The 27,140-nt window shown below is 38.2% G+C and overlaps 1 protein-coding gene across 1 annotated transcript in view; it reads right to left on the minus strand.

Annotated features, from left to right (window-relative positions):
• Positions 1-2,540: 2,540 nt before the first annotated feature.
• The window catches only part of LOC131162300 (uncharacterized), an 80,423-nt gene continuing 55,823 nt past the window's right edge, over positions 2,541-27,140 (minus strand). The window contains exons 11-12 of the mRNA XM_058118619.1: positions 3,263-3,495; positions 2,541-2,912 (exon numbers count right to left, since the gene is read on the minus strand). Coding sequence (XP_057974602.1) covers positions 2,889-2,912; positions 3,263-3,495 — 257 coding nt within the window. The 3' untranslated portion in view covers positions 2,541-2,888. The remainder of the gene's footprint in view (positions 2,913-3,262; positions 3,496-27,140) is intronic.

The raw sequence follows: 27,140 nt of genomic DNA on the forward strand, positions 1-27,140 counted from the left end.
ACTTTTGGGTTGTGTATGGAAATGTGAAATTGATAATATGGATTTGATTTAAAGCCACTTAGAGCCGAAATTCAAATTTCTTTTCTCAAATATAATATCATTGCTTAGCAAAGCCTGTCTTCAATAAAAAACAAAACAAGAAAATAAAAAAACAAAAGCAAAAACAAACAAACAAGGAAAAACAAAAACAAAATAAAGTAGAAAGCTGTATTAAAGTAAAATATTAAATCCTGTCTAGTGAAGTCAACTTGGGTAAAATGTAGAGGCACATCTTGCTAGAAAAATGTTCCTAGTTGTGCATCTTAAGTTAGGAGGTAAATGGTTTATTTTGCTTCGAAAAAAAAATAAAAATAGAACCGATTCAAACTATTTTCTTTCACAAAATTGGAATTATAACCTAGTCAAGCCATTTTCAATCTAGTCGTCTAGTTTATTTTCATTTTTGGATGAGCCAAGCTTGTATTGTAATTATATATATTTTTTAAAAAAGTTAGTGAAAATTTTAATTTGAGATGTTATATGCAAATTTTAATCATAAAAAATAATTAATTTTCTATGGAAAGTACACATTTTTAATCTTAAAAGCATTCTTGTTTCAACTAAGAGCAACAACATATGTTTGTTGTTTAGTTAGCATTGTTTGGATTTGTTGTATTGGTTTGGTTAGTTGTTAGTGTTGTTTTTGGGGAGGGTTTTAATTCATTATCTGTATTTTTCTTTTTACTTATCTTGTAACCACGATTTTCCTCCACTAAAAGTTAGGGCATATCAATAAATAAATGGAGGTGCCGCACTCCTTTCGTATAAAAAGAAAAAGAAAAAAAAAACTTATGTTTGTTGCTTAATTTGAAATTCAATTAACTTAATTCATTCACCTACCAACCACTAACTAGTACATTCACTTGTTAGTCTAACAAAATTGAACATTCCAATTTAAATTTTTAAAAGATTTCAAGTTCACAAAACTATAAATAAAACTTACCTTGACTACCTAGTCAATAAATGGATGGATCGAAAATGTCATAATTTAATATAATTTAACCAAAAACAACATGTCCAAATTTCAAGTTCGAAATTTGAAGTTTACTGCGTAGATAAAAACTCAAAGAAAAAAAAAAATCACTAAACGAAAATATCCAACTTTAGGTCTTTAAGACGACTTAGTTATAATTTTCCTTTTAAGGAGTTTTGATTAATTTATATACACAAGCAAGGAAACATAATTTTGGTCAAGTGATTATTCATAAGAACTAAACCTTTCTTAGTCAAGAGTTCAATTTGCACCTTGCCATTTGTTTAGTATTTTAATGTTTTTTCTTTGGTCATTTGGTTCAAATAGATCTTTTTTCTTATTCAATAAGATTTAATTTGATTGTTCAACCAATTCAACTGAATTTATCCATTATTTAGAAAAGCCAAACGAAATTATTAGATTCTCTATTTAATTTAGGTCTCCATGTGAATGATGATCCATATATTTTTACGAATTTTCACTTGGATATCCTGCCCTATACCCGAGGGGAGTCCATGCTCGAGTGGAGATTGATATCGATTTTGGCGATAACCCAATTAGTTGGGTGATTATGGAATAAAATTTCATCAATTGAGGTTTGCTTTGAAAGATAAACAGTCATGTTTGGAGAAGCAAAATTATTTATTTGGGAAGCAAATAATGGTTGAAAGTATAGGTCCTACATGCCTTGAGATAACAAAAAAGAAAGTGACAAAGGAGAAGGGAAAAACTCATATTTTATTTGGAAGCAATTGAATTCTTCTTGATGATCATATGTGCAATCAGCTTATTCTTGATGGAATTGAATTGAAATTTGCGATCAATTGAATTGAAATTCTGATTGCATGTTCAGACTTATCCCCCATTTTGGGCGATGTGATTGTAATTTGGATCTCTCCGGAGTTAAGACTTTGTTGTTAGAGCAACCTCCGTTTTTGAATGACTCTGCATTTTTATTTTTATTTTCATTCTAGTTTGATTCAACCTTATTGTATGCAAATATTCTTCTGTTCGTATGATTAAAATTGGTGTATTCTTATAATTTTGACAAGAAGAGACTCCTTGTGATAAACTATTTTGATATAATGAAACATCTAAAGCATGGTTTGGTTCTATAGCCTCTACTCAATAAAAAGATTTTCCATATAAACCTTGGTGTCCTTTTTGTAACTGTAACTAATTTGCATTAATTGTTCGCAATTTGTAATGTTTAGGGAAAAATTTATCCCAAATTACATTATTTAGGCTAGCACTCCTATGCTCCCTTCTCCAACACCCACTCCATCTTGCGACTAAATTATATCTGGGACGCCAAATACACCTGGAGTTAATAAGTAAAATAAAAATGACGACCATTAACCAAGCTAAAGGGTAAAATAGTAAGAGATGAGTACCCACAAAATAGGCACGTGATATCATCATGTACCCACGTGATTATATGAGTGGACGAAGCACAGTAGTACCGCATTCACTATGCCTCTGCCATGCAAATCGTGAGTGCCACGAGTCCATTCACAAAAGCAACATATTTAGTAGAGAGAAATTGACCGAGTCCCTTGAATTCAACAACCAGGTGCTGCGCCAACTGCTAAAACTATAGTGAATGCAGAATACGTTTGATGACCTTGATTTATTATTTACACTATTTCCAGTCCACTTGTAGCCCTCAGGACTTTCGAACCAAGAATTACAGAGAGAGAGAGAGAGAGAGAGAGAGAGAGAGAGAGAGAGTTTAGCATAATACAACTTAAATTACATAGTATTCCTCTTTATCTCCTCATCTGAACAACTGCAATGCATCCCCTCATTCTAAGCTTTCCTTGGTAGGAGGAAACTCCCAAGCCCACATGCATTTCTCTTGATAGACAAAATGAGTTCACATGTCCACTGGTGGACTTCCCTGAGTTTTGGCAATTAGAGCATCAAGTTAGTGCGCTTCTAGCATGCAGGATATAAATCAATAACATCACCAACATAACTTCCCAGTCATCCCTCCGAGAAAAAATAATGGCGTTTTCTCTGGAACTGACCACTATTTTGGTCCAAAAATGAAAAGGCCATGTTGGCAAGAAAAATCCCAAAAATAACAACAATCTTTGCATCAAATTCAACTACAAAAAGAAGCATATCTATGACATGACATCCCAACTGTGCAGCAGTACTAAGATCGGAAAGAGATATTGCATGGTAAATTGTAATTACCCAAAAGAAACTTCCATAAATGGAGCATTTTGTACACCATGATCTTACCTTGAACAAAAGATCATAAGCTATGTTCTCCCAGGGCAATGATATGGACATTAAGCAGCACTTGAGGGGCAACATCTCTTCATCAGAACTCCTGTTGGCGGCTGCAGCTGCATAGGCATGCTTTGCTGCCACTGATGCAACAGATGCTGCTTTGCGGACAATTGTACCAATCCCAAATCCTTTCTTACTAACTTGAACTGGAGAATGAGGGCCTGATTCCTGCTGGCTTTGATCTAGCATAATAATGTAGTATTTAGTAACTGATAATCTTTGCAAATAAAGCTCACTTTTTAGAATCAAACTACGACATGGTGAAATAAAACACCTAGTCAAAAAAATACATCAGCAGCTGAAAGACAAGATCTGTTCTCCACAAGAAGCAGGTAATATATGATTTATCTAAAAAAGATAGAAAGAAATAGTAGCACAGAAATCTGAGCATTTCTTTCTATCAATTATGGCATGATCACTAGTAATATCACCTTTCTTAGCCCACTGTCCCATCACCTACTTCAAAATTAGCATAAAAACTCCAAAAAAATATTGTCCAGAGATTGAAGGATTGGTCGACAGATTTAAGAAATCTAAAGTAAAATTGAGGACCCTATGTAAGTTCATGTTGAATAATGGGGTCTAGTATGTATAGCCAAAAAAGTGGGTCCAAAAAGGAAACATGACAACAAATCTGTGGAAGCCGCATACCATTGTTTTTATGGTAGCGTTAGAAGGGAATATATTTTAGTAATTAGGCAGTGTGGGTGCGTAGGGAATATATTTTTTGTTCTTAATATAAAGAAGGCAGACCTGGCGCAGTATTCACCTCTCTGAGACTGCACCTCTCACTTCTGTCTCTCTTCTTCTCCCTTCTCTTGTTCTCTTTTCTTCTCAACACTAAGTGCCATGTTTTCTTCAGTGAATATTCAATTTGTTCCAGATTCGTAAGATGGTAGCAGATCATTGATCTCCTTCAAATGTGATTTATTTGAGTTGATTTTGTACCCTAATAAGTTCTTAAATTTGATTCTCTGTTTGAATTGAGAGCTGTTAGAGGACACTCTTGGTCTGGATTAAGTTGTGTAGCATCCCTTGGTTGGATGTTGTGTGTGCTTGAGTTGGTTTGCTGAAGTGAAGGCAGTTGCATACTGTTTCTGGTATACTGCTGTTATTGTTCTGATGTTCCATTTGCTGAGCTGTGCTGTGATGATGCTGTTCTGATGCTGCAAGTGTTTGCAATCATGTATGATTGTATCAGTTGTTTCTTGGTTTCTGACAGGTGTTCGATGACTATTCCTGGTTTTGCCTGCACTTGCTTCTTGTTTCTGCCTGCCATATTGCCCTGCCAGATGAGTTGTTCTTTTTGTTCCTTCTATTTCCTCTAGTGTGTATGGTTCCTGGTGTTTCTCCTATGCAGTCCTTGCTGGTACTGGTGTGTTCTGGATTGTGGTGTATTGGGGGTTGTATTCATGGCCACAACAGAAAAAGCTTCTGCTGATACTGATAAAGTGCAAATCACAGCCATCAAACTGGTTGGATCGTTGGTGCTCACCCATGTATATCAAGCTCACCCACGAGGACTCCCAACCTAAACCCTGCCACCAAACCAAACTCAGCCATCGCTAGAAAACACCCTCCCATCGCAGCCCTTCTCAGAACCTTTACAACCCTTCAATATTTCACAAAACCAACCACATATCCAAAAATAAAACCCTCCAAACTATAGCCCGATAAAATCCCATGACCTGAAACCTCCCCACACACCCGCCAACTGCCTCCAGTCACGACCCTACATGCTGGCACGTGAGAGAGTTTCTGGCCAATTTTACTGATTTTTTTCTCCAGCATGTTTTAATTCCTTACATAGACCATAATATCAAGCTGTTGGGCATGTATTTTTCCTTCATCACTGCCACAACTAGACAAATGCAATGAGATAAAGATTACACCAAGCTTCTATACTCTAGTAATATTACACGTATGTATGATTTATCCCTAGAGTACTTTCAGTTACAATAAGGAGATAAGAGCGTTACAAAGTATTTTGGAGAGATGAAGCGTATTTGTGAAGAGTAACATTGTGCAACCTATAACTGTCGATTTTTGTGAGATGCAGAAGCAAAGGGAGCAGATGACAATTCTTCAGGTTCTAGTGGATTTGAAACCCAAGTTTGGGGCAGACCATTCCGAGATACTTAGTAGTACATAGTTGCCATAAAAAATCCGGTCTCGTGTCAACCCCCCACTGACTGGAGGCCTAAAAGCATAAAAAACAGAGGAAGGGTACTCCGAGCGAAATGGATGATCGAACCGAGGGCTGCCCCCTCTTCCCCTCACCGTTTCCCTAATATTGTTAAACAAAACAGTGTGTGGGGTCGCCACTTTAGTTTATGTTGTAGCATCCATTGGATATTGCAGAGGCTTTCAATTCAAGCTTAAATATAAAGAAAGGGAATTTTCCCAACTACAGGTTGGTCTTTGGTGCTTTCTCCACCACACATTGTTCTGCTTTTGCATCTGGCTCTAAGAGGATAACAATTGCCTCAAACAATTATTCCAGTTTTCAACTAAACAGCAATAGAAGTTATCAAGCTAGTGTGAGCGGCTGTGGTAGAAGGGATGGACAAGGTAGAGGTACTTCCGACAAGCGCACACATTGTGGACGAGGTGGTCATGCTATTTAGTGTTGAGATCTCCATGGTAAACCTTGATGTGTTACAAATGCAGCAACCACCGACTTCACACCTTTGGGACCAAGTGAAGAGCAACGTACTATATCTATGTTAGAGGAAGAGTATTCTAAGTTCCAGCAGTATCAAGCATAAGAAGCTTCTCTTCTCATTGCATCCCTTGCCTGTTATCCAGTACTTCTCGTTCTAGTCCTTAGGTTGTAGACTTTGATGCCACTGATCATGTCACAAATTTACCTATTTTCTTCTCTACTCTCCAGCATCCTGAAAAATTACCTCATGTCATTTTTGTTGATGGATCCACCACTACTGTCTAGGGAATTGGGATTGTAAATCCTACTTCTTCTATTTATTTTCCTTCAGTTTTGCATATTCCCAAGTTTCCTTTCAATCTTATGTCAATTAGCAAGATTAACAAATTCACGAATTGTTCAATAACATTCTTCCTTGATTCTATTGTCATTGGGATTTGAGGATGAGGAAGACGATTGGAAAAGCGTGTGAGGTTGGTGGACTTTATCATTTTGAAACGTCATCTCCTTCTACTACTTGCACTACTACTGCCACACCTCTCCAAATGCATTGTCACCTTGGTCATCCTTAATTGAAAATTTTGAAAAGCCTAATACCCAATGTAAGTTTGTGTAATCTTATTAGTTGGGAAAGCATCATTGCATCCCTTTTGCTTCCCAAGTCAATAAACGGGCTGCAAGCCCTTTCATGTTAGTCCATTCTGATGTTTAGGGTCCTAGTCAAGTTGTGTGCAAGTTGGTTTTCTGATACTTCGTAACCTTTGTGAATGATTATTCAAGAATGACTCGACTATATTTAATAAAATATTGTTTTAAGTTATATCATATATTTTGTGCTTTTCTTTTGAGATAAGGACTCAATTTCGTTTGTCAATTCGAATATTTCTATGTGATAATGCTAAAGAGTATTTCAATACACAATTCACTTCTTATATGACTCTGTTTGATATTATTCATCAATCGTCCTGTGCCAACACTCTTCAACAAAATGGGGTTGCAGAGAGGAAAAATAGACATCTTTGAAATCACTTGCCCCTTTACTTTATCAAATGCATGTACCTAAAGTGATGTTCGACTGATGTTGTACTTATTGCTTGCTATCTTATCAACAGGATGTCATCCTCTATTCTTAGTGGTAATATTCCCTACTCAATTCTCTTTCATAATTCACCTACACTCTCTACCTCCTTATATATTCAGGTGTATTTCCTAGGGTGAATAAGTTGGATACTCATGCTATAAAATGTGTCTTTTTGGGCTACTTGTGCACTCAAAAGGAATATCCTTGTTATAGTCCTACCTTGCGCCACTTCTTTGTTTCTGCAGATGTTACCTTCTTTGAGTTTACACCATACTACACTCAGTCCCTGAGTGCTTTTAATCTCAATAAGTCTCTTTCTTTGCCTAATCTTCTAGATTCTGATTTGTTGTCCTTACCCAATCATCCACCTATGTCTCCATGTAGTTTGAGTCCTTATTATCATCTCAATCGCCCTAATTTGCAAGTGTATTCACGACGGTAACTCCAAGAGAGTCCCCTTTAGCTTCTACTACCACGTCTTTGGTTTCCTCGCATGATAATCATATTTCCCATGATGTTGATCCTCCCATTGCTATCCAAAAAGGTAAACACACGTAAGTACACAACATCCCATCTCCAACTTTGTTTACTATGACTTCTTATCACCCTCCTACTATTGTTTTGTTACTACTCCATCATCTGTCCCTTCCTAAATCTGTTTCTGAAGCTTTAGCCCACTATGGGTGGAGGAATGCAAAGGTTGAAGAGTTGAATATTTTATAATATAATGATATTTGAAAATTGGTCTCTTCCTCCTAATAAATCTGCGATTGGTTGTCAATGGGTATATACTATGAATGTCAACCCAAATGGTTATGTGGCTTGTCTGATGGTGCATCTTGTGGGTATACTCAAGCGTCTGGTTTGGATTATTCAGACACTCATTTCCTAGTTTCCAAACTTACATAAATACATCCATTCATCTCCTTGGCCACCATTTGTCATTGGCCTTTGCATTAGTTGGATGTGATTATGTGAAGAATGCCTTCTTGCATGGTGATCTTAAGGAGGATGACTATATGGAGCAACCAGCTAGGTTTGTCGCTCAAGGAAAGTCAGCTTAAGGGTGTTGGCTCAATAAGGCATTATATGGTTTAAAACAGTCTCTTGGAAAACACTTGAGTTTGACCTGCAACAGTGTGCAATGGATCACTCTATGTTTTAACATCATACTTAAATGGGTAGGATCCTTTTTATTGTGTATGTAGATGATATTGTAATTACCGATGATGATAATTAAGGTATTCAAAGCATAAAACATTTTCCACAAAGTAAGTTTCAAACCAAAGATTTGACACAATTGAAATACTTCTTGGTTATAGAAGTATCCAGATTCCATATGGGAATTGTTTTGCCACAGAGGACGCATGTTCTTGATCTTTTGGATAAGATTAGGTTGTTGGAATCCAAATTGGTTGATACACCCATGGATCCTAATAGCAAGTTAAAGCCTAATATGGTGATTTGTTGCCTAATCCTAAATAATACCAGAGACTTGTTGGAAAATTAAATTATCTTATAGTCACTCAGTCAAACATATCGTTCACAACAAGTGTCGTGAGTCAATTTCTATATTCCTTGAGGACAAGTCATTAGGATGCAATAATTTGTATCTTTCGATATCTCAAAGGTGCATCTAGGCATAGTAGTCAAAAGCATATTATTGTTGAGGTGTAGTGGGGCGACGAGGCTAGTGCCTCATTATTGTTGAGGTGAGGTGACCTTTAAGAGGCCCAGGCAGGCGCAGTGAGTCGCGTCTAAAATTTTTTGAAGCTATTAATAAATAAAATGTAGCCAAAACAAGCTCTAGCCCTCTTCCAACAATCCAGCCTTCGACTCGAACCAGCCCTACTACCCTAGCCCTTAGTCTTCGAGCCTTCGACTCGAGCCAACAGGATTCTTCTTCACTTCTTCTTATGCTTCTTCTTCTTTTTCAGTTCTGCTGCCTGCTGCCTGCTGCTTCTTCTAATAATATTATATGTAATTAATTAAGTAGTTCAATGCAAGTTTATAACTAAAATATAACATTTCTTTTACTGAATTTGGCTGCTGTTTTGTAATTTGTTTGGAAAAGCAGTATACAAACTATACATTTTTCTGAAATATATTGTTTGGAAATGCAGTATACAAACTATACATTTTTCTAATATATATTATTCATTCCTTTTGCATTTAGGATAATAGGTCTTAAATCTTAAATGGATTTTGGAAGTGGAAACTCTGCCTCTGCAAAGAAAGATCCTGCATGGAAGTATGCACAATTGGATGATAAAAAAATAGAAATAATTTGACTTGCAATTTTTGTCACAAAGTCACAAAGCGAGGAATATTTTGAGCAAAACAACATATTGTTCGGAGGATTTCGAAATGTAAAAGAATGCTCTAGTGCCCTGCTCATGTACATGAGGAGATTAGGGAATATATATTGAAAGATTTAGAGGAAAATGAGTTATTGCCCAACTTTGATGACATAGATCGTTATGGTAGAGATAATGTTGACCTTACAAGTCATATCCCGTTTTGATTATGACACATACTTTAGTATTTAATGGTTACCGAGTTTTTGTGCAGGATAAAATTGGCAAAGCTATATGGTGACTTGAAGCAAATGAAGACCCAAAGTGTTTATTGTTGTAATTTATATTTCATTTTATTTTGGGTCAGTAATATTAATTATGGTCTGTAATAATTAATGCATTGCATGCATGATAGGACAAATAAGCTCAAGACCATAGATTGACCTTAGGGATCACCGGTCAACTGATGCCAGATTTTTGGGACTAAGTAAAACGACCTTAGAAATTAGAAAAGTCCCCATTATCATATATGCTATCAGGGGAAATCAATTTTCAAAATCAGGACTTAAATGCACACTTTAAGTGTGCTTGGTCGACCAAACCCAAACCTACATAGACTATTCGGTCGAGCAAACCTCCCATGGTCAACAGGTTGACTATTCGGTTGACCATTTTTAAAATGAACTTGAATGGTCTGGTCGACCGAATTGGCACGTGGCTGATTCCCAACGCTCTGGTCAACCGAACCTCTAGTTGTAATATGACCTGGTCGACCGAACCTCAGAGAGCTCAAAATCGCCTCAAATATGGTCGACCAAAACCTCAGTTCAAAAATGCCCTGGTTGACCGAACTTAGTAATCTGGTCGACCGAACCTTAAATATGGTCAACTAAAACTCTTGGGTTGCTCGATTTTTACCGAGATCAAAACGTGGTTATCTTTTATTAATCCTACTTAAACTTTCTTAAAAATACCGAATGGGTCTCAAATGGTTATATTTTTTGGGGTGTCTATATATGCCCCCTCATTTGGTTTGATTAGCATGGATTAGCAAACATCATTAGAAAAATATCCTCTGAAATTTCTTGAGCCCTATTTTCACATTCAAGCTTACATACTCCACCCATTCTCATTCCTTTGCAAAAACTACTTTGGTGAGAGTTTTTGAGATAATCTACACTGCCATTACAAGCTTATACTCTCATTTATGTTGATTGATTTTGTGATTTTATTGAGAGTAAGCCAAAAGTTTTCCTTCGTGATTTAATCCATAAATTTATTTCATGAGGAAACTTTCATAAGCTTGTGAGTCTTTGCATTCTTGTTACAAGACTCAAGAGGTTGTCCTTTGTTGTGAAGAAAATATTTTTGACAAGCTGACTTTCTAAATATCTTGTAACCTTATCTTTGAAAAATATTTACAAGCTTTTTGCTTGGGTATTTTAGATCTTTGATATTGTTATTTTGAATCAAAGATCCCTACACATACACTCTCACACTCTGACTACTATACTTGCATTATTTTTTAGAGTAGACATTTAAACTACATTGAGCTTATCATATCCTATTATATTGTAGTGTGTTGATTATACTGGTACAAATCTACTTATTGGAGAAGCATTCATTTTTTACACACTTTGTATTTTGAATTGGTTGTATTCCAAGCGTGGCCTGAGGGAGTGTTAATCCAGCCCGGAACGATTGGTTGGAAAGGTTGAGGTCAGTCATTCTTTAATTTGACCTAATTGTATTAGGTGCCGCTCCACCCGTTAAGTGAGCCGTAGTGGAATCCTTGTACTTGTAAGCCAAGGCGGGGATGTAGGCAATATTGGCCAAACCCCGATAACATATTTTGTGTCGACTCTCTGTTTAATTTGCGCACTTTCAATTCCACACATGTATGTTGTATTTGAACAACTATGAATGTTTTAATTGCTTTAAATTTTTGCATACATACTTGCTTGGGGAATTGAGTCTATTTTAGAAAGACCCTAGGTTGTGTAATACTATTGCTGGATTAGTTGAACCAAGGGGAGAAATTTTTTAAATCTCCAATTCACCCCCCAACCCCCCTCTTGGGGTTGCACCAAAGTCAATAGATGAAGACGATGAATTTCAGGAAATTGACTCTCGTAGCAAGAGAGTGCTTAGTAGTGGAAGTCGAAGTCGAAGTTGAAGTTCATACCAATCCACCTTGAAGAAACCAAAAGAGAAGGGGCCTATAAACTTGTTTTTCACTTATGATCCAAAGAAAATGGTTCAAGCTAGGAATGGAGGGAAGAGGAAGCAAACATCAATAAATGAGGCGTGCAAGAAAGAATTAAGACAAAAGGCAATGGCAGATTTTGCTAAGTGGATGTATGATGCTAGAATACCATTTAATGTTGTATGTTTGGACAGCTTGCAGTGGCACTTGAATCGATTGGAGAATATGGTCCTAGAATAAAGTTGCTTCGCTATCATGAAGTGAGTTCCTTTCCTAAAGCAGTAAGTTAGTCGAATGAAAGAGTTGATGAAGGTCAATAAGGAGGAATGGGTAAAATATGGATGCTCGACTATGTCTTATGGTTGGAGAGATTCAGTTACTAATAAGGACATAATAAAATTCTTAGTAAACTCTACAAGTTGTTCAATGTTCATCAAGTCTATTAATACTTCTAATATTGTCAAGAATGCAAATAGAATGTACAAATTAGTTGATGAGATAGTGGAGGAAATTGGAGAATCAAATGTGATTCAAGTAGTAACTAATAATGCTTCAAACTATGTTGCAACATGTAAGAACTTATTTCTAAAACTACATTCTATAGTGTATATATTGTTTATTTTAATATTTTAATGGCTTCATTCCTTGATTTTTGAATAGGAAGATCATTGGAAGCAAAGAGGCCACATTTATATGGACACCGTGTGCAACCCCTAGCCTCAATTTTATATTGGAGGATATTAAGAAGATGCCTTCAATTCGTACAACTTTGAAAAGGGCAATTTTTTAATGGTTATATTTATAACCGTGTTGGTGTGGTGAACTTGATGAGACAATTCACTGAAGGAAAGGAGTTACTAAGACCAGTAGGTACAAGATTTGCAATTGCCTTCATCACACTTCATTCAATCCATCTTCAAAAGAACAACTTGAGGAAGATGTTTACTTCTGAAGATTGGAATACTACTAAATGGGCAAAGGAGGCAACTGGCAAAAGAGTATCTAGTATTGTTTTGATGCCTACCTTTTGGAGTACCATTGTCCATGCTCTTAAACTGACAGGCCCACTTGTCTATATACTCCACTTGGTTGATGCGGAAAGGAAACCTGAAATGGCTAAATTTATAACCGTGTTGGTGTGGTGAACTTGATGAGACAATTCACCGAAGGAAAGGAGTTACTAAGGCCTGCAGTTACAAGATTTGCAATTGCCTTCTTCACTCTTCGCTCAATCCATCTTCAAAAGAACAACTTGAGGAAGATGTTTACTTTTGAAGATTGGAATACTGCTAAATGGGCAAAGGAGGCAACTGGAAAAGGAGCATCTAGTATTGTTTTGATGCCTACCTTTTGGAGTACCATTGTCCATGCTCTTAAACTGATAGGCCCACTTGTCCGTATACTCCGTTTGGTTGATAGGGAAAAAAAACCTGCAATGGGATACATTAATGAAGCAATGGATAGGGCTAAGGAAACCATAGCTAAGGCTTTCGGTGAGAGAGAGGATAAATTCAAGGAGGCATTTGAAATCATTGATACAAGGTGGGGATGCCAACTCCATCAACCTTTGCATGCAGCTGCACACTAATTGAACTCATAATTTTTCTATTCAAACACCCACATTTCACAAGATGAAAAAATCATGGCGGGTTTGTACAAATGTATTACAAGGTTGGTGCCAACCCTTGAAGTGCAAGATAAAGTTTTACATGAGCTGGAAAATTACACTAGCTCTAGTGGCCCCTTTGGAATTGATTTGGCAATGAGATAAAGGAAGAAAAAAGCACCGGGTAAAGTGGCATTTTTATTACCTCTTTCTATCTAAAATTATTTCTTCCATTTAGCTAGTAGCTATTCATTTAAAATTTATTATAACAATGCAATGATGGATGTCATTTGGATCATCGGCTCCAAATTTGCAAAAGTTTGCTGTGAAAATCCTTAGCCTCACGTGTAGTGCTGCTAGCTGTGAAAGAAATTGGAGCATATTCCAACATGCAAGTCATTAGGATATCATGGATTAAAGAACATGAACTACCAATCTACTGCTTTTTAGAATCATTATTTACTGTGTTACTTAAAACTTTTTGTAGCTTCATAGCAAAAGGAGAAATAGTCTAGCTTAGCAAAGCTTGAATGATCTGGTATTTTTGAAATATAATCAAACTTTGAGGCATCGATACAACAAGTGTGACACCATTGATCCCATCCTTCTAAAGGAAATTGATGAGTGGTTGATTGGTAGGATGAATGGCGATTCCGATGAGGATGATGAACTTGTGTTTGAAGATGACCTTTTGACTTGGGGTTTTATTGCTAGAGCTGCTAGAGTAAATAACCCCCTGCATCACACTAGATCAAGAATAAGTGCAAATATGTCATCATCTTCTAGTGGAAGAGCTTCATCTAGCAGTGCTAGAGGCTGGGCTACAATGTTGGAACTTGTAGATGAGGATCCAAGTGGATAGTGCTGAGGAGACAAAAGAGGAAAAAGATGCTGGAGAAGAAAATTCTGATGATGAAGAGGAAGATGATGATATCTTGGCAGACTCAGTTGATGATGAGTGATGACTAATGGTTGAGGAGGATTTTTAGATTTTAGACTTTGAAATCTTTTTATTGTACTCTTTTCTTTTGATGTTGAACTATGTTGATGCTTTTGAACATTAGCCTGGAAATTTCATTAAATTTCCAATTTTGGTATTGAATATTTTGGAATTTTAAATTCTAATATTACTAGATGTGTTCATATATCAGTTACCCACCAAATAGGCATTGTACACAATTTTAATAATTATGCGCCTCACCTTTGTGAGGCGCGAGGCAAAGCCTCCAATCACCGTTTGCTCCTCGGTGCGCCTTGCACCTCAGACTACTATGCTTCTAGGAGAGGACTCTTATATTTTTAGGAATATACTTACAAATTGGATAGGATCACCTTCACAAAGAAGATCCACAACAAGGTACTATATCTTTGTTGGTGGTAATTTGGTTTCTTGGAAGAGTAAGAAATGAACTTAATGGTTGAGTCAAGTGTTGAGCTCTATAGGACCATGGCTCACACTACGTGTGAGTCTATTTGGCTGAAAAACATGTTGGAAGAATTGGGCTTTCCACATTCTCAATTTATAGAGTTTATGTGTGATAATCAAGCTACTTTTCATATTGCCTCCAATCGGTCTTCCATGAGCAAACAAAACACATTGAAAGTTGATTGCCACTCTGTTCCTGAGAAACTTATGCAGAAGCTCATCACCACGACTTATGTGAAGTTGATATGCAACTCATTAATTTGTTTACCAAAGCTTTAGGTGGGGGGAGGGGGGGAGGTGCTCATGTTAAATTTATTTGCAATAAACTAGGAGCATATGATATCTATGCTCTAGCTTGAGGGGGAATGTTAATGGTTATTTCAGTCATTTAGTATTATTAGTGTGTCAGTGTTATGTTAGTAAGAGTTAAGTAAGGGAATTATGATCATTAGAATGTATTTGATATGTATTATTGTTAAAGCTTGATATTCGTTGTTAGCCCACAAACCTAACAACTTAACCTTTTAGGTAGAAGTGGTAATCTAACAATTATAAATAGATGGAGAGACCTATCGTAGTGTTAGGTCATTCATTTAACCAAAAATCTCAACAGCATGGAACCACAAATTGCTATGAATGTGATGTTTCATAGAATCACCAAAGTGGAATGAGATGAAATTTTCTTGAAAGCTTCTCACAAAATAAAGTCAAACTTGCATTTTTGACTTGCATGAGAAGTTTTTCAAATTTGACCAAGAAGGTAGGAGTATTATATCACACTCAAAGCTAAGTGATCACTGGTGTTCCAATTAGGTCATCTCTCTTGGTTTTTCCCAGCAACTATTAAGGATTTCCTTCTAACTTGGCAGTTCTCGGGTCTCTCAAAAGGGAAAATGAATTTATGGCAATCTATTCTCATAGCTATTTGTTGGGAAAAATGGAAAATAGAAGGAACTATCATAGCTTTAATAACGAGGACTTTGGATCGTTAAGTACTATCTCTTTCATTAAGGCAGATCAATTCTCTTGGGCTTGACTAAGGAGCCTCAATCTTCCTCTTTTTTCGTAATTATTCCCCCCCCCCCCCCCCCCAAAAAAAAAAATCTTTGGTTCTTTTATCTTTCCTCTTTAGGTATACTATATGAATTACTATATTTCAAAAAAAAAAAATTATTAAGCAGCAATGAGCATGGTCTTAAATTTCCACAAAATTTTCAAAATGTCCACTTTCCATCACCCTCAAAATTGAAAATGGTAGCCAATTTCAATAGATCATAAGAGATTTAACAAAATCTTGAAATTTAAGTAAAACTTGACAAAATTGTAACTATAGAATAAAATTACCTCAGAATTTAAATGTGAGAGATGCAAAGTGAAATTTCTCTCGTAATTTATCTAATTTTCTTATTGAAACAAAAGATTATTATGAGGGCTTTTGAAAATATATGAAAAACTAAACTTGCACCAACATTTTTATTTAACCATTCATGCCTAAATTATCTTTATTTGTATAATAAATAATATTTAATTGATTTATGAATTTCATTAAATGATCGTGTTTAATACATGCATATTATATAACAAATATGCTTAATACACATATTATTTTACAATTATCGTACCTCATACACAACAAATGTATTTAATTTATAATCTATTAGTTCGAAAGCTTACATTACTATTTCTATTAACCATTTCTAAACTATCATGAAAGAGTTTCATACTTTACTACTAATTTCCTTCATTGTTTCAAATTGAAATCAAAATTGACATCAAAATTTCCATACTCTTGGAGCATTAAATTTTAGTCGAAATAAAAATTTAAGATCTTGGTAACAAGTAGAGTTCTTGGCTGCCAAATTTCTTCTTGTGATTGTGCGTGTTAGATTACCACTTTACCTAAAAGCTTAAGCTATTAGGTTGTAGGCCAACAATCTTTAACTCTCCCCCACATGTGCAGCCCAACAACACGTGGAGAGATAAAGACACGATAATATCACCCATTATAGGGAATACAATAAATTTTTAAATATCACACAAAAATGCGGCAACAAGAATAGAACCCAAGAGCTCCTGGTAACCAGCTCTGATACCATGTTAGATTACCACTTTACTTAAAAGTTTGAGCTTTTAGGTTGTGGGCCAACAATGTATATCAAGCTTTGACAATTTGGTTGACCATGCTTCTAATCGTGGTAAGAGAAGTATTGGAGGATGAATCCAGTCTTGGCAGAGGTAGTGTATCAAGAGGAGAATTTTGTCGTAGGAATTCTCTCATTTGCACACACGCTAGCAAGAAAAATTATACTCTTGATCACTATTGAGACCTCCAATAGGAAAAAAAATTGTGCTAATAAGGTTACATTTTGTTCACTAAATGCCTATTCCTAGGAATACAATAATGTCAACAAAAGAATTCAATATTTTGTATTAAAAAAAAAAATTACAGTCAGAAAATAATTTACAAAAAGAAGAAAAAGACCTCCCATCAAAATTCTAGAAAATCAAGAAAAATAAGCTAAAAAAAAAAAAAAACATAATAATCATAGCAAAAGATTCCTCCATTCTCGTTGAACCACCAAAAAATTAACTTCTGTAAAGAAACTGAAACTAACACACCATAAAGAAGGCAGGTAATGAACCTTCTCCCAAACCAGCGGCCAATTCAATTTTCTCCCTAAAAAAATCCATGCATTGCATTCCAACCATAATCCCCACAACAATGCAAAAATACTGCATTTTCACAGTGCAACCCTATCCTTTCTTCTACCAAAACCCTCAAAAGAAATAGACAACAATTCCTCCACCGAGGCCGAGCAGACCCAAGATTCTCCATGCATAGTCAATGTAAAAATAGATCAGTTGTCATTTCAAAATTCAAATAGCATAGCACGCAACCATCTAGAGATAAGGACTTCAAAGGTCTCCTGATCTGCAACCGGTTAGTAGTGTTGATTTCTTAAGCACAATCAACCATATGAAAGACTTAATTTTGGGGGAGCTTTTGCCTTCTAAATAGATGACTATAGGGGAAAATAAGAATTGGAACAGATCAAAATCTCAAAAAAATATTTACAAGAATACACCCCCGAAAGATCCAAAACCCAAGACCAAGTATCCCTAGTTGAAGAAAGGAGACAGTTCTTCAATAACGACAGCAAGGATGAGGCATAAACGGAGGATAAATTTGAGAAATAGATCTCTATGGACTGTCCAATGAACTTCACAAACTAACATTGCTATCCCACCCATTCTCACCCACCCCCATGCTTGTAATCACATTATTCCAAAGGGAGTGATCTAGCGGAAAACACCATAATCACTTAGCTAAAAGGGTGATGCTTTTATACACCAAATTTCCAGGACCCAGTCCTCCCTCCAAATAAGACCTACAAACCTCAGCCCACCTTACTAAATGATCCCTAAAACCCCCAACTCTGGACCACAAGAAATTCCTCATGATTTTTCTAATCATCTTAGCAATCCCCACTAGAATCCTAAAAATATACAAATAATATAACAGGATACTAGATAAGTACTTCCAAATGAGGGTGATTCTACCCCATAAGGGAAAAAGAGCCCCCTTCCAGCCATCTAGCCTCTTAGCCACTCTCTCCACTACTGGATTCCAAAATTCTGCACATTTAGGACTTCTCCCCAAGGGGACCCCTAGATAAGTCAAAGGCTGCTCTAATATAACCCACCCCATAACAAAAAAATGTCAACGGAACAGCAAACAGCAAAGCCCACAGTTATTTCCTTATTTCTCCTTTCATTATTATGTACAGTAAGCATATATTTTTGACAGATTATAGTTTACATGTATAGGGCTTGACAAATTAAAGTTTACATGTATAGGACTAGAATCATGCTGGAACTTATTTGCTTTCCATGTATAGCATTATTCTAAAGTCTATATAATATACAAAACTCAAGGCCAAATCATTCGGCCATTCACACAATACTTTGACATGGAATCAGAGCCAGCCGACTGCTAATTTTTTTTTTTCCCCCTCGAACTTTTTTTCTCTTCTCAGTTTCAGGGGTGTCTCTCGTTTCTGTGGCTATCGTGGGTCTATTCTCTTCTAGAATTTTTTGGTTCTCTTTTTTTGGTATTTCTATGACTGAGTGGCTGTCGAAACAACTTTCTATTGCTATTTCGGTGCTTCTCTGTCCTTGTGATTCTTGGCGCATCAGGTTTCTTGGTTCGCGATTTATTTTTAGTGCAGGCAGGTCGATTGGAACAGCTTTCTATTGCTCTTTCTGGTGCTTCTCTGTCCTTGTGATTCTTGGCACAACAGGTTTCTTGCTTCACGATTTATTTTTTAGTGCAGGCAAGTTGATATTGGTTTTCTTTGTACCTGCGTTGATTTATTTTTGGGCTTCTTGATTTTCTGGTAGTATTTTTCTTTCAACACAGTCTATTTTTTTTGGGCTTCTCGATTTTCTCCTTTATTTAGCATGGACTCCACACCTGTGTGCCAAGTTTACGGGCAACAATTATTCTACGAGGGCTTTTCAATTTAAACTTTTCCTCAAGGGAAAAGATCTTTGGGGTCATATTGATGGCACGGATTGTGCACCCAATCCTGATAAATCCAAGGATTCAGCGGCTTGTCCTTCATAGGCTGTGCTCAATGCTCAGATTATGTCCCGGCTTCTTGGCTCAGTTGAGCCACATATTGTCCCCAACTTGCAGCCTTATCGCACCACTCAATTCATGTGGACTTACTTAAAAACAGTATATCATCAAGATAACAGTGCCCGTTGTTTTCAGTTAGAGCGTGTGATTGTCATGTTTCAACATGACAATCGTTCAATCCAAGACTATTATTCGGTGTTTCTGACTCTTCAGAATGAATATTCTGATCAGGTTACTGCAGATGTTCATGTTGCCTCTCTTTCCATTATTCAACGTCTTCACAAGACTAGTCCTCGTGATCAGTTTCTTATGAAACTCCGCCCCAAGTATGAATCCGTCCGCTCTTCTCTGCTGAATCGCTCTCCTATTCCTTCTCTTGATGTTTGTTTTGGTGAGTTACTTTGTGAAGAAGAAAGGCTTAGTACTCAAGTTACTCTAGCACAATCTCATGGTGGTTTAGGGTCCGTCCCTATGGCTTATGCTGCTCAACGACGAGGACCGCCAACGCATTCTAGCACCTTGCAGTGTTTTTTCTGTAAAGAATTTGGGCATATCGCTCCTAATTGTTCCAAGAAATACTACTCTTATTGCAAGAAGAATGGTCACACTATCAAAGACTATCGTCTCCGCCCTTAGAATCGTCAAGCCTAGGCATTATACACTTCTGTTATTGTACCCCCCACAGTGACTTTTGCAGCCCCTGGCTCTTCTTCAAGTGACTCCTCTGTTCCTACACCTCCTGCGGCAAATTACTGCACACCCAAAATGGTGCAACTGATGCTAATTTCGGCATTATCAACAATGGGGCTCCAAGGTAACAATTCTACTAAACTCTGGTACCTGGACTCGGGTGCCTCTAATCACATGACAAATAATCTCACTACTCTGTGCCATGTTCGGCCCTACGCTGGTCAATCTGCTATTCAGACTGCCAATGACAGTTCTTTGCCAATAGCTGCTGCCGGAGATGCCTCTACTAAGTTCACTGATGTGTTTCTTGCTCCTCAACTTTCCACGAATCTTATTTCTATTGGTCAATTAGTTGATAATAATTGTGTTGTTAATTTTTCTAGTGATGTTTATGTTGTGCAGGACTAGGCAACGGGGAAGCCGATCGCGAAGGGACCTAAAGTGGGGCGCTTGTTTCCACAACTTTGTAATAATGCTTCAGATCTTAGTATTGGTGTGGCATCGTCATTTAGGTCATCCCAATACTCAGATCTTATCTCATATATTGAACTCTGGACTACTTGGTAATAAAAAACGTTCTTCTTTTTCTCATGTGTGCACTTCTTGCAAACTTGGTAAAAGAAAAACTCTTCCCTTCCCTTTGCATGCTAGAAGGGCTTCTCAGTGCTTTGATCTTATCCATAGTGATGTTTTGGGGACCTTCCCCAGTTTGTCCACATGAAAAATTTAAATAATATGTGACTTTCATTGATGATCATAGCAAATTTACTTGGGTCTACTTTCTTCGCTCTAAATCTGAGGTTTTTTGTACTTTCACTGAGTTTTTAGCATATGTTGACAATCAATTTTCTGCTTCTATAAAGACATTATGCACAGATTCTGGTGGTGAATATTTTTCTACTGAGTTTCAGGCATTTTTGGCTTCTAAATGTACTATTCATCAACATTCATGTCCCGCTGCTCCTCAACAAAATGGAGTAGACGAATGCAAAAATCTTCATCTCCTAGATGTGGTACGTACTCTCTTGCTGGAATCTTCTCTTCCATCCATGTTCTAGGTTGAGGCTCTGAAAACTGCTACTTACTTGATTAACTCCCTATTTCCACTTATTTTCCAAGCAACCTAGTTACGATAACCTTCGTACCTTTGGTTGTGTATGTTTGGTTCATTTACCTCCTTATGAGCAACACAAATTATCTGCTCAATATGTTCGATGTGCATTCTTGGGATATAATGTGTGACAAAAGGGATTTGTTTGCAGACTCTTACTAGTGGTGTTCGGCTTTGTAAAGAGTTGGGATATCAGAATATTTGTATTGAAAGCGACTCGGAATTGGTGGTGGGATAGCTCACATCTGGAATTTGCTCCTCCTGGTACTTATAAGACTTTTGGAAATTATTAGAGGAGGAGCTAGAAGGTCTTCAGTTCTCTATAAAGCACCAATTTAGAGAAGGTAATCAGGTGGCGAATTACTTGGCTCGTCAATGTCACGAGCTAAGCTTGTTTAGGGCATTATGCTTGCCTGTGACCACTTATCTCATGTGCTTGGGATGGGTTTCCATCATGTAAATACTAGTGTAGGGTTATTTTCTACTAGTAGAGTCTTTGTATGCCAAATAAGACAGTATGACTCCTCGGTCACTTTGATGTTTCCTAGTGCTAGGATGATAATTACATAAAAACCTCTTTAGGGGAGGGTGAGTGTTCATCAATCATTGTAAAACTCACTAGCATTTGTCAACATGTTTAGCCTACTTGCCTCCCTTGCTAAACACACCATGTCAACGGAGGTGTTGTTAATGAATTACGTTTGCTTCAATGTTTACTGCTTGCTTGCCACGGCTTTCATGAATTGATTATTGTTTCTGCTGCTATTTGAATGAATGTTAATGAAAGTACTTCGTGGATGAATGTTGGTAAATGATAGGCTAGCTAGTTAAGTCGGTGACACTTGGCTTCAAAGCCCAAGGTTGAGTTGCTACGTGAATTCGATTGCCTTCGTTGTTGGATTTGGAAAGCTTTGGTAAGTGACCATGGCACCAAACAATGCTGAGAGGATCAGCGTGCTGGAAGCACAGGTTGATACAACAACCAACACTATGGCCACGGAGATGACCTAGATGAGAGAACTTGTTGATGAAGTGATGGGATCACAAAAACATCAAGCAGGTTTGATAGGCAACATGTTAGAGGACTTTTGCCACACAATTGAAACTTTGCAGTCGTGGATGGCTGATCTAGATGCAAAGGTGAATCTGATGGTTCTTGCAATGGGGAACTCCAACACTCCGAGAGTTAGCAAGACCAAGGTACCAAAACCCAGGACGTATGGGGGTGCCCGAGATGCCAAGGACTTGCAGAACTTCTTATTTGATGAGGAGTAGTACTTTCGCGCTGTGAGGATGGCCTCAGAACAGGCAAAGGTGAATACTACGACCATGTACTTGGTTGGTGATGCCAAACTATGGTGGCGTACCAAGTACCAAGAGATTGAAAATGGAAGCTATATAATCGATAGTTGGGCAGACTTGAAGAGAAAGCTCAAGGCCCAATTCTTTCTTGAGAATGTTGAGTATAATGCAAGGAGAAAACTGAGAGATCTCAAGCATATGGAGTCGATCAGAGAATATGTGAAACAATTTTCTGCTTTGATGTTGGATATTCGGGATATGTCGGAGAAGGACAAGTTGTTCTATTCTCTAGAGGGGATGAAACCGTGGGCAAGAACTGAACTTCATAGGCAAAGGGTTCAAGACTTGTCAACTGCACAAGCGGCTGCAGAACGCTTAACTGACTACGCTAGTGATGATACCGCTTCGTCCAAACGGTTTGGCAGAGAAGGAAACAGTGGAAAGTCTTTCAAGAACGGCAAACCCAAGAGTGAGGGAGCCGACTCTAAATCATTAACCTCGAAGGAAGCTTCGTCGTCTCAAGGGTTCAATACACCCAATGGAAAGGGGAAGAGTAAAATTTTGTGCTACTTGTGTAGTGGATCTCACAAAATGAGTGAGTGTCAACACAAGAGAGTACTCAATGCCTTACAAGCTTCTACTTCGGGAAAAGGAGTGGAAAGCGAGAAGGAAGAGGATCATGCCCCGAGAGTGGGTTCAGTGCAGCTAGTGAGCGCATTGGAAAAGCAGGCAAAAACACCGAAAGTTACACGAGCAAAAGGGTTAATGTTTGTGGACTTGAGGATAAATGGGAAGAGTACTCGCGCTAGGGTTGATACGGGGGCTACTCATAATTTTGTTTCGCAGTTGGACGCATGGAGACTCAACTTATCTTTAGAGAAGGATACAGGACGCATGAAAGCAGTTAACTCTGTAGCCCAGCCTACTCTGGGAGTAGCCAAGCAAGTGGCTGTAAAGCTTGGACGGTGGGAAGGTCATGTGAATTTCATAGCGGTGCCATTGGATGACTTTTTAGTCATTCTAGGAATGGAGTTCCTAAGGGGGACGAGGGCAGTGCTGATGCCTTCGGCTGGTTCCCTGTGTCTGATGGGAGATCACTCGTGCATGGTGCAAGTCGTTGCAACGAAAGGAGACGACGGGAAGTCCCTTTCAGCCATACAACTCAATGAGGGATTGGGTCAGGGTGAGCAAACACGTCTAGTCACGGCGGTGGTAGACAAAGAAGTAGGCCAAGAGCTGGAGCCTACGACCATCCAAGTGTTGTTGGATGAGGATAAGGAGGTGTTGCCGGATAAGCTACCTCACAATTTGCCTTCACGACGGACTGTGGAGCAAGAGATCGAGTTGTTATCAGGAGTGAAACCACTTGCTAAAGGGCCATGTCGGATTGTGCCTCGAGAGATAGTAGAGTTGGGGAAACAACTTGATGAATTGGAAGCGGGATGTGTTCGCCCTTCCGAAACACCGTTGGGAGCATCAGTGTTGTTTCAAAGGAAACATGAAGAGCATTTACGGAAGGTGTTCGGCAGGCTGAGGGGAGACGGTCTATATGTGAAGAAAGGGAAGTTCTCTTTCGCTCAGTGGAGCAACAAATTCCTTGGTCATGTGGTTGAACAAGGTCGTATCCAAAGGGGTATGGAGAAGGTAAGGATGATTCAAGAACGGAAGATCCCCACGACAATGAAGGAGTTGCGTTCCTTTCTTGGCCTTACTAGATACTGCAGGAAGTTCGTTGAGGGGTATTCGCGGAGAATGACTCCAATGACAGGACTACTAGGGAGGTATTATTGGCCGCACACGCGGGATGATGTGATTGATTATACCAAAACTTGTCTCACTTGCCAACAAGACAAGGGGGAGCGGAAGAAGTATGATACTTTCAGGGCCGCACCAAAGTACTGTTTGGCAGAGGAGACGACACAATTGTTCCTTGTGACTATTGTGAAACATTGGGGTGTTCCCCAAGTTATTATTTGTGACCAAGATTTAATGTTCACTGACAACTTCTTGACAAAGTTTTTCAAGATATTCAGGTCACATCTTGACATCTCTTCAAGTTATCACCGACAGACAAACGGACAGATGAAGAGATTCAGAGAGCTACTAGATGAGTACTTGTGCCATTGTGTCAACGACAACCAGAAGAATGGTGTGTAACTACTTAATGTGGCTCCGTTCTGTGGCAATGCCCAAAGGGGCTCAACAACCAACAAGAGCCCTTTTGAGCTTGTTACAGGCCAGCTGCCGCTGTTACCTCACACAGTGGGTGAGCCGTACAGACGAAAGAGTCCCAAGGCGTACATCTTCACTAGAGAATGGAGACAGAATGTAGAGTTTTCTCGAGCCTATCTGGAGAAAGCTTCTAAGCAGATGAAGAAGTGGGCAGATCAGGGGAGAAGACCGCATTTTCATGTCAGCTGCCTTAAGCCGTTCAATGCTGACTCCAATGACCTAAGCAGAAGTCAGTCCAACAGAGCCGAGTTGAAGACAGTGCAACCTGACAGACATGACGTTGAAGAGATCCTTGCAGATAGGAAGTTCATATCCTCAAGGAAGAAGCGGCAGAAGTTCCTAGTGAAGTGGAAATGCCTAGATGACAAAGAAATCAGTTGGATTTTTACGGAAGATATTCAACCGTTCGTGGACAAACTTGAAGTGTACCTACCACCCAAGTCTACGAGGACATCGACCGCATAAGTGGGGGAGAATGTCATGAGCTAAGCTTGTTCAAGGCATTACGCTTGCCTGTGACCGCTTATCTCGTGTGCTTGGGATGGGTTTCCATCATGTAAATACTAGTGTAGGGTTATTTTCTGCTAGTAGAGTCTTTGTATGCCAAATAAGGCAGTATGACTCCTCGGTCACTTTGATGTTTCCTAGTGTCAGGATGATAATTACATAAAAACCTCTTTAGGGGAGGGTGAGTGTTCATCAGTCATTGTAAAACTCACTAGCATTTGTCAATGTGTTTAGCCTACTTGCCTCCCTCGCTAAACACACAATGTCAACGGAGGTATTGTTAATAAATTACGTTTGCTTCAATGTTTACTGCTTGCTTGCCACGGCTTTCACGAATTGATTACTGTTTCCGCTGCTATTTGAATGAATGTTAATGAAAGTGCTTCATGGATGAATGTTGGTAAACGATAGGCTGGCTAGTTAAGCAAGAGTGCTTTAGCTAGCGCCGCACGGCCCTTCACAAGGGTGTGAAAATAGTCGGACCGTGACACTCATCAAGGCGAGGGAGGCAACACAAGGAGATATTTTGTAGGTGATGTGCTACCGAGTAAAATGAGAGGTCTCATTCGTATGGATAAGATGAGTATTCTAAGCCTTCTTCTTTAATTGTCATCTTTTGGTTCTCCTCTGTTTTCCTCTGATTTTTGTTTGTAGGTAATTGACATCAGTTTGCAAGTAATATGTTTATATTTGTGTTTGTTTGTTTTGATTACATATTGACATATCTAGATTGTTTTCGTTAAATAATGGTACGGGTTTTGATAGGATTGTATTGGTTTTGTTGCCTAGGATGGTTTTGATAGTTTATTTGTAAATCCCATGTGGCAAGTTTGTATCCACGGTATTCCTCCGCCATAAGTGAGTGCTATCAATAAATTTGAGGTTTTCGTGAAAATAAAAAAAAACAAAAAATGGGGATTTGTTTGCTATGATCCTACACTACATCGTACACACATTTCTAAGAATGTTATTTTCTTTGAAAATCAACATTTCATTCCTGCGTCCTCTGTGCCCTCCTCTTCTACTGTGATTCTCCCCTCCTTTAAGGAGCAATTCTCGAATCCTCATCAAGTCAATTCTCGTTTTATACCAGGTATTGTGTACACGTGACGCTCCCGCCCACAGTCTCTTCCAATGGCTCATCCGATCCTACCACGCTCCATATTTAATCAGTTGTAGCACCTCCAAAGCCTTTGGTACGTCTCTCTCCTCGAATGTTTGTATCTCCTGATAGGTATGGGTATCCCTCTTCTAGTTCTGGCAATTCTGTTTCAGCTCTTGCTACTGCATTGTCTAATTTAGATATTCCTACATCCTACTCACACGATGCCAAGCATGATTGTTGGCGACAAGCTATGCAGGAAGAGATTACAGCTCTAAAGGCCAATCACACCTAGGACATTGAGCCTTGTCCTCCCACCATTGTTCCTCTAGGTTGCAAATGGGTTTACTCAGTCAAGGTCTGATCTAATGGAAGTTTGGATCGTTACAAAGCTCACTTTATTGCACTTGGGAATAATCAGGAATATGGTGTCAATTATGAAGATACCTTTGCTCTTGTAGCTAAGATGACTACTGTTCGTATGATTCTGGCCATTGCTGCTTCCAGTGATTGGCTACTACATTAGATGGATGTCAAGAATGTTTTTCTTCACGAGGATCTTAATGAGTGTATTTATATGAAGCCACCCTCGGGCTTGTTCCCCTCTCCGACTTCACGTGTGTGTAAGCTTCGTCATCGCTCTCTTTATGGTCTCAAACAAGCTCCGAGGGACTGGTTTGATAAATTCCGCACCACTTTATTACAATTTTCATTCAAAGCAGAGCAAGTATGAAACTTCATTGTTTCTTCAGAAATCAGACATAGGTATTGTTGTTCTTTTGGTTTATGTTGATGATATTGTGATCAGTGGTTCCGATTCTGCTTTACTTGCTCAACTCAAGACTCATCTCTTAGAGTCCTTTCATATGAAAGATCTTGGGTCTCTCACATATTTTCTTGGTCTTAAGGTGCATCGTAGTCCCTCTAGTATTTCACTCAATCAACTAAGTATGCTAGTGA

Source organism: Malania oleifera, chromosome 8 (assembly GCF_029873635.1).
Source record: "Malania oleifera isolate guangnan ecotype guangnan chromosome 8, ASM2987363v1, whole genome shotgun sequence".
In the NCBI taxonomy this organism is placed as follows: Eukaryota; Viridiplantae; Streptophyta; class Magnoliopsida; order Santalales; family Ximeniaceae; genus Malania; species Malania oleifera.